Here is an 18468-nt window from a genome sequence, read left to right as displayed (position 1 = left end):
CACTCTTGCCGTCATACGGCGCGAGTGGGACCTTGTGGGACCACCTCGTATGCGAGTCGTTGCCCGCCTGCCGGACCCCGTGCGTCGCCCCTTGCGGGGTCAGCGCGGGGCCGAGCCGGCCGGGCCCCCACAGTACATTACCCCCAAGGGGCTCTCGTGCCTCCCCGGTCCCTCTAACAACTACCCCCGTTGGTGTCGATGCATGGGTCACACTTCCGCAACCCGCTACCCATTCCATACCACCACAACCTTGCTCACCCACACCTCGCACCTCTCGTTCCATACCCTCCGGACCAGCCATACACCTCACTCGTGGCCTCTCACGAACATCCGGGTCTATCTCGACCCCCAAGCTTATTAAATCACCTGGCGCATCATACGCACGACCATATTGGTCACCACTTACACCGGGTCCTCTTTCTCTTCGCTTCTCCTCCATCACCTGCGAATCCCTCATCCGGTTAATGAGCACATCATCACGATCCGAACACAGACTTTGGACCAATTCTTTTACTTCCTCCTTTATCTCTTTCTTATCCTCTCTCCGTCGCTTCTTAATTTCGCTCACCCCTTCTTCCATTTCTTCTAATTTCTGCTTCACCTCCTTCATCTCCTCGTGCGCCCCTTTAAGTTCTTCCTCTAACTCCACTTTATTTTTTTCTATGTGCTCCCGCACCTCCCGCTCTTTAACCTCCATCACCTCTACCACCTTGTCCATTTTCCTCGTCAGGTCCTCATGTACCGTCTGACACTCTTTTTTAATTACCCCTACGTCCTTTTTCATCTCCTTCTGTGTCGATTTTAAACCCTCTATTACCGCTGTGTTCTTCTTTACCTGGTCCCCCAACTCCTTTTGTCCCACTGTCAGTTGCTCTACTCCCAGCGTCAACTCCTCTATACCCCCTTGCAATTTTACAGTCCCCTTTCTCACCTCCTTCTCCATGCGCTCCTTACAGTGCCTCACCTCCTCGCGCACTCCTCCGACCTCCTCACTCACACCTCTTCTGATCTCCTCTCCCATCACTTGCATCTCCTGCCCAGATGCCACCCTCATCTGCTCCATTTCCTCCCTGTGAGCATCCAGTTTGGTCTCTACCCCCATTCTGACCTCCTCTATCTGCTGCCCCATTTGTTTAACTTCCCTTTCCGCTTGGTCCCTCATGTCCCTCAATTTGCCTTCCATCCTGTTTTCTAACCCCTCTAACCCCTTTTGCATCCCTTCCATTTGATTCTCTTGAGCGGCCATTCTGTTTTCTACCCCCATTAACCCCTCCTGTATTTCCCCTAATCTATCGTCTAATTTCCCAAATTTCTTGTCTAATCCCTTAAAATTATTGTCTAATCCCTTAAAATTATTGTCTAATCCCTCACCAGTACCCCTCGCTTCGTCCCTCATTACCCCCATTTGGCCCTCCAATCGCTCACCCTGAGCATCCATCCGGTTCCCCATTACCCCCATTTGGTTTCCCATCCGCTCACCCAATCGCTCAATTTGGCTCCCCATACTCATCTGTACAGCTGCCTGTAGCTGCGCAATGAGGGCCTGCATGTCAATCGGCTGCATGTTAAAGCCCGTTGATACAGCGGGCTCGGCTACCGCGCGCTCTTGCGAGGCGCCATTTTGCGCGCCCGCAACGTCGGGCGCAACGACGCTATTTTGTGCGTCTGCTACCCTCACTGCTTCGCTCTCCTCATGTCCCTCAATTTGGTCCTGGATCGACCCTGCCTCACTCTCCTCTACCGGACCCCAGCCGACTTGGTCTGCCATAGCGCGACTTTCAAAATTCGGGTTTTTATATTTTGTAAAACACAATCAAATTTCGCCGTTATAATTTCGAGCGCGTAAAACGCGCTCCGGATCGAATCTCACTCCTCGACACCAATTGTTACCCTAATGGTACAATTGGTGTTCCAAAATTTGGGCTAAATGAATTTAGTCCCAGGTCCGAATCTGACACTCCTGACACCAATTGTTACGGACACGACTTAGATGTTATGATGGGCCGAGCGGAATGGCCGCCGTGTTCACACAAGTTACCCGATTATACTCGAACGTTGGCCGAGTCGCGCTACGCTAGATCAATGAAGGAAAGGACACAACGGCTAGGTTAAATGACACGACACCAGGGGTACAGTTCTCAAGGCCTCCGGAGGAGGTTATATTAGTTCGGAACGTTTAGATTACAGGGATGAGAGAGACAGCATAGAAAGATAGGCACTTAATTACGGTGTTATAGTAACCCCGACAGACGACAGATAAACGGGACAAAACGGACTCACACGGGGATTGATGGCAAGGAGGGGCAGGTATTCGATGGCTCAAGGTGCACCTTGGCTCAGGGGCAAAATCGACCCGGTCCGGTCCAAAGATGCGGGGAGGTCGCTCAGCGCTCGGAGGTCGCGACTTGTCTTTCCAAGCTGGGGGCGCATCTCACCTCACGTCCGGTAAGTGGCTGCGCATATCCGGCGGGGAGTGACACGCCCTCGGCTCGTTAGCTCCGCCCCAGATGGAATCGGCCCGCCGCTTCTCACTGGCTGCGGGGGGTTACCGGGCTCCACCCCTGACGAGGAGCTGACAGCCAGCCCCTTCGTGGTAACCCCGTGGAGCGCATGGGCAGTGGCGGCTAACCAAGCCGGAGTGAGGACGCACACTCCCCGCGCCGCGCCGCCCCCCTCTGTTGTTGTAGTTGTTGTTGTAGTTGTTGTTGTTGTTGTTGTTGTTGTTGTTGTTTCATGGGGAAGATGGGAGGAGGTATGGGGAGGTCCTAAACTCACTACTGGTGCCATACAATCACATTCTGGTGCAACGAAGAGTCAGAATTAATGGAAACGAGTCCTTAACTGACATAGACTAAGAATAACTAGCAAGATGTCCGAAAGTTGTCTACGTGAGATGCGGTGGACCTGGGTACGAAATTTAATGGGGGAAAAAGGGGAAGGTCGGTTCTACAGAGTGTTGTTTACAGACAATGGGACTAGGGAATGGGGGATTGGGGATAGTTGGGGAGTATTGGGGAAATAGGGGAATATTTACAAGCGGATATGGAGGCCAAATCCCATATCCGCAACAATATATATATATATATATATATATATATATATATATATATACACACAGACTTGGCATTTAATATGGAATATATATTTTTTCTTGACTTGGGTTTACTTTCTTAACTCAGTATATCAATCTTGTGAGTTTCTTTTACACTTTGGTGATTTATTTGTTAAAAGAACCATGTCACTGATTGTCTGTCGCAGCAAGAAGTCAACAACAGGATTATATCACAGGTGGCGTGGCAAAATGTACGGACAGGTGCATTTGATGATTGGCTTCACAGTCGGGTATACAAGGGTTGTTGCGTTCTGTATTAGTGGAAAACAACTGCTGCTCGTCTGCAAAAGTTATTGCCGCTCCTCTGGAGATGGTGCGTCAACTCGACAATGCTGTTTGTCATAGAGTGGTGGCTTTACGAAATTACGGCATGAAACAGCGTGCTTTTGCTCGGCAGTATGGCATCACTCAAGGTCAGGTGTCAAAGGTCCTGAAAGGAAATGCTCAGAGGGGTGTCCCTACTCCAATACCGAGGCCAGGACGTCCCCGCAGAACCACAAGGAGGGATGATCGCCAGCTGCACCGGTTAGTCCGCAATTTCCGTACCAAGTCAGCTAATCGGCTTTGGGCTGAGTGGCAGCAACTGACAAATGTGGCTGTATCCAGAAGGCTAGTCAACCAACGACTGGTTCAAGCAGGCTAGTCAACCAACGACTGGTTCAAGCAGGCTATCGTGCCAGGCATCCCCTGAGAAAGCCACGCCTGACCAGACAACACCACCAGCGCCGATTGCAGTGGGCCAGAGAGCACCGTCAATGGCAGCCAGGACATTGGAATCAAGTGATCTTCAGTGACGAGTCTAGATTTCTGGTCTGTCGTCAAGATGGTCGCGTCCGAGTGTGCAGGCAAGTGCATGAAGCCTACAACAAAGATTGTATAGTGCCAAGAGTCCAAGCTGGAGGTGGTGGGGTGACCGTTTGGGCTGCATTTCATGCAGGGGGCAAAACTGACCTGGTTGTTCTGAATGGAAACCTGAACCAATTCAAGCACAGGGCCATTCTGGAAGAAACATTGCTTCCAGTTGCTCGTGCAGCCTTTCGAGGAAACTTTGTCTTCCAAGGTGACAATGCACGGCCTCATCGTGCTCGCATGATCCAACACTTTCTTGCTGACCGTGGTGTCGAGCATATGGAGTGGCCTGCCATGTCCCCGGATATGAATCCGATAGAGAACTTGTGGGCAGAGTTAACGCGTCAAATCGACCACTTGGACCAGCAGCCGACCTCTGTGCGTGAATTGCAGCAAGCTATTGTCACTGCATGGCAAGCGATTCCTGTCCAAACCTTGGCAAATCTCGTGAACAGCATGCCTCAACGTGTACGTGCTCTCCTGAATGCTCGTGGGGGTTACACGAAGTACTGAACTGTAATTTTACTGTCCGTAATCCCAGTCGTAATTTAACTTTTGTTTTTGTTATAATTTTTTTTTGGCTAATGTGCAAAATAGAGAGATACTTCTGGAAAACCTACAGAAGTTTAACACAGTCCTGTCCATGAATTGAGTTCGATATCAGTTTACATCACTTTCAAGGATCAATTTATTTGTTTCGAAATGTCCAATGTGGTTTTTGTTTCTTTTAAAGGTCACATTAACAAAATCTAGAATAATTTCAACATAATTCCAATGAACTTTTGGTTCTAAGACATCTTGAAAAGTAAGTTCACCCCCACAAAAAAAATATTCCATATTAAATGCCAAGTCTGTATATATACATATATGCATACATACATACATATAATATATAAATTGGCTTTGATTTGCATTAGTGGTATTCCAGTTATGCTTTTTATTCAATTATTGAACGACAACAGTAATAATAATAATCATACTAATAATAACCATTGGCATTTCGTGCACTATTGTGAGCTTCTCGTTTCGAGGACGTTTGGAACACCCCCAACCCTTCCCCCAAACACTCCACCCGTCCCCTCTTCTCCCTCTCACCCCCTTCCCTCCTCGTCTTAGTTTTCTCTATCATTGTTTACTTTTCAAATCGCCTGTTGAAATTTACCACAGAAGATTTTCAGAGCATCTCAAAATGTCAAGCAAATTTTTTTTCTCCTTATATAAAGGGCTAGTAATCAAATAAAGACATTTTGATTTGAAAGTTTGAAAACTTTCTTCTCTTTTGAAAAAGTTGGAAATCCCCGAAAAAGCATGTCAGTTGTAATAGTTTGACGCCAGTCCGATTTTCACAATAACGATGGGTCGCTGTGTTTCCTTTGTGTGTGTTTAGTGTGGGAGGAGAGATGTCTTTTACTTGCATGTTTATGGTCTTTATATTATAACAACAACACTGGTATAAACAATAATATTTGATAACTACAACATCACTCGGTAGAGCGCACGCCAGGCTGAACAGTTTACGTTTTGCATTCCAATGATAGGTCGGATCTGGATTCGGACCTGAACCAAAAACTCCAAGGCCGAACCAACTCATCCACCAAGTTTTGTTATAACTTTTTGTAATAACAAAAGTTAAAAAAAATCAGAAAAAATATTAAAATAACATATTCGTCGACAACATTTTTAAACATCATGTTATATATCATTTTGGCCCCATCACTCAATGGTAAAGAATCACGAAAAAAAATTCTCTAATCTGGATCCGGATTTGAATCTGTATGCAAATTGATTCAATTCTTCCTTGTCACACACCCAACCTGTCCATCAAGTTTTGTCCGAATCAGTCCTTAACGTTTTGAGATATCGTGCTATATATACCTAGTTTTGATCCCTGGTGTTGGGCTAGCGGCTAGGGTGTCAGCTTAGGATCCTAGGATCCTGGGTTCGAATCCCGGTCGATCGCTGAATTAACGCCAGGGGGGTTGACTCAGCCTGTCATCCTTCAGAGGTCGGCTAATTGAGGACCAGTTCACTGGTAATTCCCTGTTTGTCGTTAAAGGCGGCAAAAAGGGTTGGCGTCAGGAAGGGCATCCGGCCGTAAAACATTGCTTCAAAAAGGGGACCGAAAAACAACAACAACCACGGTTCCCGAAAAAGGCCAACCCCCGCTTGCGGGGAAAAATGGCCTCTAAAGGTGGTTATATACCTAGTTTTGACCCTTTCTCTCAATAGTGAAGAATCACTTTAAAAATTCCAAGTTCCAGATCCGGATCTTCACCAAAATCTAATCGATTTGTCCTTGTCACACATCCAACCTGTCAAGCAAATTTCGTCCGAATCTGTCCACATTTTTTTTGAGATATCCTGTTCACAAACAAACAAACAGACAGGGGTGAAAACATCCACCTTCATCCATGACCCGTGGCTATAATGAAGTTTGAAACCAACGTAACATCAACAGTCAGCACAAAGTTTGTTCCTTACGACATAAGTATTTGTTGACTCGGTCGTCTTGGCTTCGTTTCCACCACACACCATTGCTTGGCCGGATAGCCTAAGCTATGCGTGTCAGCTGTCTAGCCTGAGTTCAAATCCCAAAGCAGCTATAAACTGTCATCCCGGTGTTTCACATGCAAAGTGATTCATCAATGTGTGTGCCATCCCTCACTAATCAAAAAAATTTTAAAGATGAAAAAAAATAATATATAATCTCTATGTCACGGTTTCCTTGAAAATTGCTGCTTATGAAGAAGGCATGACCAATGAGACCACGTTTAAAAGTTATGCCGAACCTAATTCTAAGAATATGTGGTGGCCGACATAATAATTGTAATGTGCATAAACCTGTTCTGTGAAAGATGTTTACTCGTTTGTTGAATAGGAGGAAGGTGATGGAGGCGGTTAGTGTGAAGAATGAATAGGTTTGGGTGGCGGTAACCATGCAGTAAAGGGAGAAGGGAATATTAGGGTTGCTTTTAACGTTCGAATTGTGTTCAAAATGTTTTAAGATAAAAAATATAGCGCCTATAGAAAGTTTACACCCCCTTTCAAAATGTTCACCTTTTGTTGCCTTATAGCCTGGAATGAACTCGCATTAAATCAGACTTTTTCCACCGATATTTACAAATCGTAAACCACAACTTCCAAGTGAAAAACAAATTCTACAAATTTCAGAAAATTAATGACATATACAAAACCCGAATATCTTGGTTGGATGTGTGACAGTATCTTTATTAACATCTTTGTGATATAGCGCTGTGGGATGGCTTCTTCCAGAGCTTCGCAGACAGGGTGGACGTTGTGGCGGTGACGTCACGGCATTCACTTATGAGGTTGGAGCACAAAATTATATATGAATTACATATATATATATATATGTATACAGTCAACTTTCGTTAATCTGACCCTGTTTAATCCGGAAATCTCGCTATCCAACAAAAACATCCATGGAACAGATTTCTGCCACTCATTTTATCCCTCTAAATTGACCTTTGGCCTATGTTGACCTTTTGGCCTATGCTGATCTCAAAAATAGTTCGTGGTTGAATTCAGTTAGCCGATATGTAAATCCTATTCAAATGTTAAGTCAATTGGATGAAAATTGAGGATTTTCGAAATTAAAAAAAACAGTGGTTGACCTTTAGCCGAAGTTGACTCTGCGATTCTGCGACCTTTTGACCTCAAAAATATATAGTATTTTGTCGGACCACGAACTCTACCATTTGGTGAAGTTTCTTGAAGATCGTTTTAAAATTGTGACCTGTCGGCAAGTATAACTGAGCGGACAGACAAACAAACAAACAAACACACACACAAACCGGAGTGATCAACATACTTGCAATTTTTTTTTTTTTTTTTTTGCCAAGTAACAAACAGACAGGGGTGAAAACATAACCTCCACCCACCTTTGGTGGCCGAGGTAATAACCCTAATGCTTAACACCAGTTTCACAACACAAACTATCTTAAACAATGGGTAGAATGATTTTCCATTTGTGTTCGTTTTAAGCTTGAATCTGTGCACCAATAATTACATATTCAGATCTCATGAAGACAAATGAATATTTTCAGGCAGCGGTTTGTTTTTGAAATATTTTTATTAAGAACATTTTTTCTTGATTTTCTTATTTTTCTTCATTTTTTGTTTCTTTTTCTTGAATATTTTAAATTTTTTGTTATATAAAATTTTAATGCTATTATAATTATTGTTTATACGATTATTCTTTTTATTTTATTTCCATTATTTTACTATTCCCTAAGGCTTGTCAAATAACTTCTCCAAATACAGCTCACTCTCACTTGGATCTTGGAGACGGCGTGAAGCTGGAAGGTGTGAAAACATTTTGCTACCTCGGAGACATGCTGAATGGAGAAGGTGGATCAGACTCGGCAACGGGTGCTCGAGTGAGATGTGCATGGAAGAAGTTTCGGGAACTGAGTGGCGTGCTGATGAGGAGGAGAGTGTCGCTGAAGCTGAAGGGAAAGGTGTATGCTGCATGTGTGAGAAGTGTTATGATTTATGGGAGCGAGACATGGGTAATGAACGTAGAGCAGCATCGAAGGCTGGAAAGGGTGGAAATGCGAATGGTTCGATGGATGTGCGGAGTATCGTTGAGAGAGAGGAAGACAAATGATGAATTGCGAAAGATGATGGGAATATTGCCTGTGATTGATGCTGTGAAGAGGAACAGGTTGAGATGGTTTGGTCATGTGTTGAGGAAGGATGAAAGTGACTGGTTGAGAAGAGTGATGGAAATTAATGTAGAAGGAAGTAGAGGACGGGGAAGACCGAGAAAGACTTGGCTAAAGATGGTGGAAGAAGAAATGCGGGCAAGGGGGTTAACAAGGAGAGATGCAGAAAATAGGGCAAAATGGAGAAGATTGTCATGGGGACCGCAAGGCTAACCCCTGCTCTAGCAGGGAAAATGGCCTTAAAATGCATGTTGTTGTTGTTGTTGTTGTCTCACTAATTCAAATACATGCCTTCAGGAGATAATACAAATGGGTGAGAATTTTGTTTTCGTCTCACTGGATCAGCAAATGAAGCTTTTTAGTTTCCCTGGCTCACCAGGTAAAGCCTAGTTTGTTAAATATTCACACTAACAGCATATAAATTGGATTCTGAATCCTCAATTTATTGTTTGGCCGAGTTGAAATTACACCATCCTTTAAGCATTAGCCGTGTCACTTTTGGTCACGACATTCCGGTGGGTGGCACACCATCTGTTGTTGCTACTCTATGCATGCGAAGCAAAAACCGTGGTTTAGCAATTGGTTCACTTATGTCTGTCCGTCCGTCGGTCCATCCACAAACTTCAGTTTATGATCGGGGAACAACTTCATTTCAACTGAAAGTTATATTTTGAACACGAAGAAGATTATGATTCGGAAAACGAATCTGCAGCTTTGCTGTACTTTGGCTCTGAATTAGTCTCGACCAGAGCGCACATCCACAGACAATAGTGAGATGTTTTTCTCCTCTATCTGCCTGCCTGGCAGTCAAACAAAATTGGAAATCATTACAAACATGAAAATCTCCAGTTTAGCAGTACTTGGACATGTTTAAATAAGGTGGTGTATAAGACTGCTTCAATGGCGCTAAACTTCTGGATTTTGTTTATATTACCTTTAAAATCAACATTCGATTTCAATTCAAATACTTAAACACTACGTGGGGTTTCGTGTTCTATGAACTCTAGTTGATGTTGTTGTTGTTGTTGTTGTTGTTGTTGTTGTTGTTGGTGTCTTAATTCAGTTTGTCATGGGATTATTATTCCTTGGCTCTATCAAATCCCATAACATCCCATTACGTATTAAGGCTGCTGTGAGTATCTCACATACAGTACAACATTGTGAACATCTGAAAAATTATCGCTTTACAAGTATACCGCACACAGATGTAAAATGGGGTCAAAATGTTTTCCCCCGAAATATTTATTTTTAGAGCCAAAAACACGACCTGAATTTCATTTGCATCAGGCAACTCACCCACTGCGGAGTTGCCACACACATGCAGCTCACACACATTAACGTACAGACGAAAACACGCCATACAACACAGTACTGTTAGACGAGCCAAAGACAGCCACTGAGATTGGCGGAAGTTCCGTCACTTCCGGAGATACTCTGGGTACCAGCGACGTCACAGCAATGCGCCACCTTTCTCACTGCACTCTGCGATTAATTTCCTAAGGAGGAATTTTCTCCTCCCAACCAATGGGGATTGTCCGTGCTGTTATCTATCTATAATTCCAGTAATCTCTGTCTGTGTGTGTGTATGCGACCGCTGTTTCTCGACAACTACCGGTCCGATATACTTGAAACTTGCCAGGTATATTGCTGGGGACCCGAGGATGTGCCTTTTCAAGGTTTCATATTAATCGGACAAGTAGTTACCGAGCTATGTCCAAAAAACGATTCAACCAATCAGAGAGCAGCGAGTTATCACGTGTGCCGAACGTGGCGAACAGACTCTGCCTCGGACGGCACATTTGAGAGCGTATTCATTTATTTCACGTTGGCAAACTATGTTGCCGCTATGTTGGCGTTAAACTATGTTTTAAAACTAATTAAAACTAATTTGCGATTCTTTCGCTTTCCTGCGCGTTTGTGCACGCTATGGCGATTTCTTTACCAAACTCCGCAAGCCGTTCGCTTTGGACCAAACCATTTCATGTAAATAGAGGGGGGGGGGGGATTGTCACCGTACTCGCAAGCCGTTCGCTTTGGACCAAACCATTTCATGTAAATAGAGGGGGGGGATTGTCACCGTACTCGCAAGCCGTTCGCTTTGGACCAAACCATTTCATGTAAATAGAGGGGGGGGGGGGGGGATATAATTTTAGATATATATATAGTACGGGCATGCCCTAGTCCTTTTAAATGCTGAATGTCAAGCAAGCAAGCAGCACATACCCTTTTAAAAGTCTTTTCTATGACTTCACCTGGCTTTAACTTCCGACCTTCCCCGACTCAAAGTGAACACTCTAACCATTGCACCACTGGAAAGTACAGTGCTTTGCAATTTGGCCTACAACTTCTCAAGTTGTCTTGGCAGATGTAAGCAGATGGAAGAGGCTTCCTTACTGAAACATTCCAGTCTGTGGTCTTCCGCTACAGGGCACAAAAACTCCTCTAATTTACAATGGCCTTGCAGCTCATCCTATTCAAAGCAAAGAAGGTCCTTTGGTGGTAACATTTTTGACTAATCATCGTGCTCTAGATATGCTATCATTGGCTGATAGGGGAATGTTGTATTAAGCATCTATCGTAACGACTTTTCCACCTTTGTCTTATAAACTTCTTCTTAATTAGTGTGGTGTAAAAAAAATCTCAATCATTTTATCGAATTTCTTCTTATCAAGTCCTAGGTTTTTTTTCTTCTTATCAAGAGTTACCAGGCGATGATTTTCTTATCCTGTTGGCATTTTGAAGAAATCAATTTGTTTTTTTTTCTATTTTTTGTGGGTGCCTAAAACACTTCCCGACACCCACCAAGGAAAATTTATATTTAATATTATATTATTGCACACACCCACACACACACACTAATCAGGGATAATTTAATAATTACCGTACCTTTCACATAGCTACAAATGCTTGAGAAAAAAACCCCAAAAAATCGAACTTTTCTTTTTCAAAATAGTTTAAAAAATTTTTTTCCCCCAAAAACACTCATTGATTTGACTCATTTGAAATGGAATTTGAAATTTGATTTGATTTGAAACATTGATTGATTGATTGACTCAAAACAAGCACTCATTGATGAAGCTCTGAAAGTTTACCGAAGATCCGTTCAGCCATCTCTGAGAAAAAGGCAACACACAGACAGACAGACAGACAGACAGACACACAGACAGACAGACAGACACACAGACAGACAGACAGACAAACTGACAGACAGACAAACGGCTCTCTTATAGTATTGATTCACCTTAAAGAACATTGTAGCTCAAATTTAATTGAATCCAAACCCATAATTAGCTTGGCCAAATCTTCCTCCATATGTAGTGCTTCTCAAGCTGTGTGCAGTACCTAATGTTTACTGCTGTTATGTCTGGTGTTAGACAGAAGATCAAGAATACTCCAATCCACCATCAGAAAGGAAATTCAAGTAGAGTCAGTCAAGTATATGTAGCAGTTTAAACTTTTAATGCATTGCTAGTCATGTGACTATCGAATCATTGCAACTATTCTTCACCTGGTGTACTGGAGTTTGTGTACACGGCACAATGCAATGGAAATATTTATCGCTTATCAGTATCAACATCATCTACCATATAAAGCAGAATTGTCAGTTTGTGTGTTTGTACAGATGTCTGTCCATCTTCATAAAGGTAGGTTTTAAAAGCCACGAATGTGTGTTCATTACGGTCTATTTTTGAGGATGAAACAAACTCGAAAACACATTTTCCATAAAAGAGTAACAATGTCTCTTCTATTGTAATTGTAGACGGTGGCTTGCAAACCGAGCCTCAAGGGCGGTGTACAGAAACGTTTTTTAAAATAATAATAAATACCAGGCACAGGGAGGTGAAATTTGCTGCACGTGATGTACAACGTGCACAGAGTAAAACGAGTGTTCATTTACACCCAGATGATGTCTAATAAATAAAGAAGATATATATTCACAGTTGACACAAGGCCGAGGCTTCAGAATTTGGCATGCTCACGAGGCTGCACCGTCGAATAAACTGTTCATCTTGATGGGCTTTTATACTTGTGTATTATAACTTTATAAGGGCCAATATGATCGATTTATGTGATTCGATTTCAGGAATTTCTTAGTTGAATGATAATCTCATTAAAGTTGCAATGACCATGTATTATGACAGTCGTGAACCATCATTGTGTCTCATTGAAATTAAGATGTGTAGTGCTGTTTTCACACAGAAGAAAACTTACTTCGGACTAAATCTGAAATATTGAGAGATGAGATGTGTGTGTGTGTGTGTGTGTGTGTGTGTGTGTGTGTGTGTGTGTGCGTGTGCATATGTGAATGGAAGTGAGTACATGAAAGTTTTTGGACGAGTTCAACTATCTGGGACCTCGGATTAGTTAAATGGATTAAATCTGTGTGAACACGACGTAAGCATTTGGTCTGATGTAATTCTGTAATTCTCTCTCCGAGGGCATGACTGTTAATCCGAGGAAGCATTTTGCGGCCATTGTTGCAACCATGCCATCTCGTGCCTCCTTTGAGTTTGCTACCTGTCGCCTGATCCATGTTAAATATTTCCATGCAATAACCTTAATACCGATCATAACTCTTTGGAATAAATACTACTTCGACTTCAACAGCACATACCTCCGCCAGGGTGAACAGTTTACATTTTCTATCCTACTGATAGGTCGTATCTGGATTCGGACTTGAACCAAAATCGAATCGGCTTCTTCTTGTCATCTAACCAACTCATCCACCATGTTTTGTCATAATCCATCCATAACTTTTTGAGATATCATGCAAAATATCGTTTTTGGCTTTACTCTCAATGATGGAGAATAAATTTAAAATTTGTCATATTCGGAACCGGATCTTCATCAAAATCTAATCATTTCGTCCTTGTCACACACCCAGCTTGTCTACTAAGTTTCGACCAAATCCGTCCACAAGTTTTTGAGATATTGTGTTATTGTGATTTTGTTTTGGCCCTATCTCTCAATGGTGAAGAATCACTTAAAAATCATCATTTCGGGATCTGAATCTTCACCAAAATGTAGTCAATTCATCCTTGTCACATACCCAACCTGTCCAACAAGTTCCATCCGAATATGTCCATAACGTTTTGAGATATCCTGTTCTCAGACAGTCCACCTTCGGTGTCGGAGGTAACTACTCCAGATGGGACGGTCCTTTCGAAATCAGAATATGCCCACAATATCCTTTCAAACTGCATTCATCATTTGGAAGCATGTGTGTTGCCTATGAAAATGCGTGTTGCTCAAAGTTCTAATAATGTGCCCTCTGTGTGATAAGGGGACAACTTACCTTTGGGCCATCAATCCCCACACGACACTTGTTGCTCTGCTTCCTATAATTTGAGGCACCTTTGCAGTCGATGTGAAGTGGAAATGACAAGCTCAGTGTTTGAGCTTGTAACCAGCTTGTTCACCCTCTGTGTCCCCCCCTCTCGCTCCCCTTGTTTTCATTCTTCCCTCGCCAATTCTTCCTCCAAGTGATTCATCGCTCACACTCTCTTCTGTTCTGTTATATTCTGCTCTGTTCTGTGTTCTAGCTCTCACATGAGCCTTGACCTTTTATACGAAAAATTGGGGCAATGTCCTCTGGGCTCAACTGGTAGAACCAGGGAACCACTGGTGGGTGTGAATGACCCACAAAATATGTAAAATATCAGATGGTTTGAACAACTTGTGAAAGCATCATGCAGAGATTATTCCTACCAAGTTACATATATATGGGGTGAATACTTTTTGAGAAGTCTAACTTCTCAAAAGTTTGAGATTGTTTTTGTTGAGGTGAATACTAACAAAAGTTTGAGAAGTTTGAGATTGAGACAATGTGACAAATTGTTTATGTTTGGGGGGAGAGTGAAGATTGCGACAATATGGCGAAAGGGGGGAGAGTGAAGATTGCGACAATATGGCGAAATTTTAATTTTAATTTTTTGGGAGAGTGAGGATCGGGACAATATGGCGAAATTTATATTTATATTTTTTGGGAGAGTGAAGATTGCGACAATATGGCGAAATTTTAATTTTAATTTTTTGGGAGAGTGAGGATCGGGACAATATGGCGAAATTTATATTTATATTTTTTGGGAGAGTGAAGATTGCGACAATATGGCGAAATTATTATTTTTATTTTTTGGGAGAGTGAAGACTGCGACAATATGGCGAAATTTTAATTTTAATTTTTTGGGAGAGTGAGGATCGGGACAATATGGCGAAATTTATATTTATATTTTTTGGGAGAGTGAAGATTGCGACAATATGGCGAAATTTTTATTTTTATTTTTTGGGAGAGTGAAGACTGCGACAATATGGCGAAATTTTAATTTTAATTTTTTGGGAGAGTGAGGATCGCGACAATATGGCGAACTTTTAATTTTAATTTTTTGGGAGAGTGAATATTGCGACAATATGGCGAAATTTTTATTTTAATTTTTTTGGGAGAGTGAGGATTGGGACAATATTGCGAAATTTTTATTTTTTATTTTTTGGGAGAGTGACGATCGCGACAATATGGCGAAATTTTTATTTTTATTTTTAGGGAGAGTGAAGACTGCGACAATATGGCGAAATTTATATTTTTATTTTTTGGGAGAGTGAGGATCGCGACAATATGGCGAACTTTTAATTTTAATTTTTTGGGAGAGTGAATATTGCGACAATATGGCGAAATTTTTATTTTAATTTTTTTGGGAGAGTGAGGATTGGGACAATATTGCGAAATTTTTATTTTTTATTTCTTGGGAGAGTGACGATCGCGACAATATGGCGAAATTTTTATTTTTATTTTTTGGGAGAGTGAGGATCGGGACAATATGGCGAAATTTCTGTTTTTATTTCTTGGAAGAGTGAGGATCATGACAATTTTGCGAATTTTTTTTTTTTGGGGGGGAGAGTGAGGATCGGGACAATATGGCGAAATTTTTATTTTTATTTTTTGGGAGAGTGAGGATCGCGACAATATGGCGAAATTTTTATTTTCATTTTTTGGGACAGTGAGCATTGAGACAATGTGGCAAATTGTTTATGTTTGGGGGGAGAGTGAGGGTTGGGACAATATGGCGAAATTTTTGACCAGAACCTGTAATTATTTTTTTTACAGAACCTGTAATCACTCACCGCAGGCAGGTTGGTGGTCTTTCCGTCTTCTACCGACTCCTCTCTGGCCTTGCCCCCCAGCTCTCTCTGGGCTCTGTCCCGCAAATATTCCTACAGGTCGCACAAGATCTGCCTGCAACCCTCTTTTGGTTAAACTGCCAAAATCAAGACTCTCTGCTCACCTTCACTCCTTCATTCCTCTTTTCTCCCGCCTCTGGAACAAACTCCCTCACTCTCTTCAATCCCACTCCACCCTCCAAGTCTTTAAAACAGCTGTTCACCACCATCTCTTATCTTCCCCCATCCAAAACCTTGATCTTTTCTACCCCCGCTAATTTCACCCCAATTCCACTTTTTGAAATACCAACTTCTGTCCTGGAAGTCCTTGGTGTCCTTGTGCTTTATACTTCCCCCTCCCCCCCCCCCTTTCCCATGCCTCCTCCCCCCGGGCCCTCTCCCTTCCACACATCTCCCTGCTCTCGGATGTTGTGTTTGTGTGCTTCCCCTTTTCTCCCCATCTTGTCTTCCGCTCCCTCTTTTTGTGTATTTTGTTTGTCTGGTCGATTTGTTTGTGAAGTAAATGTTAGCTCTTTCACGAGCCTCGATTCAGTATACAAAAAAAAAAAAAAAAAATTTTTAAATTCTGACATAAAAATAGGAGACTTTTAATCATTCATGATGCTGACGTACATTAAGCGAAGGAGCCCCTTCACAAAGTGGCATTGACCTCAGGCTCATACTGGAGCTTTTTGGTGAGTCACATGCAGGACAAAGACATCAGGAGATGTCATGCGGAATACTTTAATATTAGTAGGTAATGGACAAACACGTAATTTATGGGATTTTCACCTGGTTTTTCCCACATCATGAGCCGTCTGTTCGGATTGGAGCACTAAGCAGGTCCATCCAAACAAAATTAGACAATGAGTGCATTTTTCTCTCTCTACCATTGCAATGGTTCTTTTGTGCTTTTGTAAGAAATCTGCAGCAAAACGCATTCCTTTTGCTTTCACCGCCTACTTTCTTGCCGGGTATGAGGAAACTCTTGTCCTGAAGTTCAGCCAATGGGAAGCAAGGCTCGGCTAACGTCCTCCAATGGTAGCTATTCCTGTCTTTATGCTCCGCCCCCTCTTGCGCGTGTGCTCCGAGCGAGCGCTCAACACACATCGTGCCATTTCTCTGCAAGGGGACAGCTGCGCGCTTACCCGGCATGCCACTGGCATTTCTCCCGGATATGGTTAGAACATGGTAACATGCACGACTATTTATATTGCCTTATTTGTCTTGTTTAATTAACCTGTGCTGTTGTTCCGCCTCCTTATAATGGATACCCATTGAACAAATGAGCTAATATTAGATGCCGAAACTCAACTGAACAGGTTCTGTCTTCAAGTAAACTTTTGATCCACCAAAGTGTTTTAAATTTTATGTTCTCCTTACTACTTTGCTTCATTGTAAGGGACATTGTTGAATGATAATGTGCTGTGCTGCCACATGGTATAACTATTTATACGCAGACTTACTTTTGACCTGTCTAGCCTGGGTTTGAATCCCGACCCAGGTATAAACTGTCGTCCCGGTGTTTCACAGGCAGGATGATTGATCAATGTGTTTGCCGCCCCATGGATGGATGTTAGATGGACGTCTCATCGGCTGGTATAAGTTGGTGGACGTTAAATATCCCACGGTGGCTTTCGTGAGGAGTAGGCGAGCTGTCGCCGGAACCTTGACCAAATTCCAAATTCCTTCCCTAACTACTGCTGGAAGAGGAAAAGCAAACTGCCCAGCATGACCGTAGACCTGGAACTTGCGTGGTACTTTGGATCGGTATAACTGTTATAGTGAATTGGAAACTGTAACTCAGCAAGATAATTGTTTGAAACGAATATTTTATGGTTTAAAAATTGTTACATATCTTCATATATTATTTATGCATGCACGTCGCACACACATAGAGAAAGGAGGATTGAGGTGTTTGGAAGAAGTATGGAGAGAAGATAATGGAGGTCTAGAGCTGGTAAGAGTGGAAGGATGTAAGAGGCATGGCCGCATGGATTCAGCCATTGGGGTGGTAAGGGTGTGGGGAGTCCAAAATTCTACCAAACCTGCCTACGTAATAAATGTATAGCTCCTATTGATAGTCAATCCAGGATTAGAAGGGTGTCATTTTGTCCAGGCTTTGAAACTCCTTTCTAGATGTCTGCATGTTCTCAATTCCTCCAGGAAACCCAGCAAACGCATGAAAAGCTTTTTTAGTCCAATAGAAAAGGAAGACATTGACGAATTATCAAAAATGTCCAAAGAAAGTGAACAATTGCTCGAGAATATTTGAAAAGCGAGGAGAATTCCCAGCAGAATTTGTTACTTGCAGGCCCGGAAGCTCAGAGCTATCAACTAGGAAAGACGAACAGCTCCAAGGAGGTAAGGACAAGCGGAGGATACTTTACTCAAGGCATGACAAGCCAGTGTCAGAGAACAGGGAGCATCAGCGCTCCCCAGGCATTCCGAAGCACACTCATCTGCCGTCAATCATTCAGATCTGCTGCTCAGTTTTATTCCAGTGGGCAAAACGTATGACAGGACAGACCGATTGCCAATCCTTTATGTCATCGAAGCTTTCACAGAACTAAATCCGACTCGGAGTCAATCTAATATTATGGGGTTGGAATCTCCTGGCTACTGAGCAAGCGGTGATGGAGGTCTGCACCCTCTGCCAGAATGGTG

At 42.7% G+C, this 18468-nt stretch overlaps 1 protein-coding gene across 12 annotated transcripts in view; it reads left to right on the top strand.

Annotated features, from left to right (window-relative positions):
* LOC137423011 (protein phosphatase EYA1) overlaps nt 1-18468 on the top strand; it is a 311146-nt gene that overhangs the window by 59955 nt on the left and 232723 nt on the right. For 3 of the 12 annotated variants that reach the window (XM_078774779.1, XM_078774784.1, XM_078774782.1), the window contains exon 2: nt 8246-8361. The exons of 6 other annotated variants lie outside the window; for them this stretch is intronic. Coding sequence is in view for 2 of the 6 variants with exons in the window: in XM_078774778.1 (XP_078630904.1) it covers nt 8367-8442 (76 nt within the window). In the remaining 4 variants the exon portion in view is untranslated. Of the gene's footprint in view, nt 1-8245; nt 8443-16883; nt 16993-18468 lie in introns of those variants that run through there. 3 more of the 12 variants (XM_078774778.1, XM_078774777.1, XM_068109762.2) reach the window with 2 other exon arrangements.

This window comes from Myxine glutinosa, chromosome 3 (genome assembly GCF_964187855.1).
Source record: "Myxine glutinosa chromosome 3, kmMyxGlut1.1, whole genome shotgun sequence".
In the NCBI taxonomy this organism is placed as follows: Eukaryota; Metazoa; Chordata; class Myxini; order Myxiniformes; family Myxinidae; genus Myxine; species Myxine glutinosa.
The sequence above is the reverse complement of the archived record's forward strand: the minus strand, read 5'-3'. Positions and strand labels throughout refer to the sequence as shown.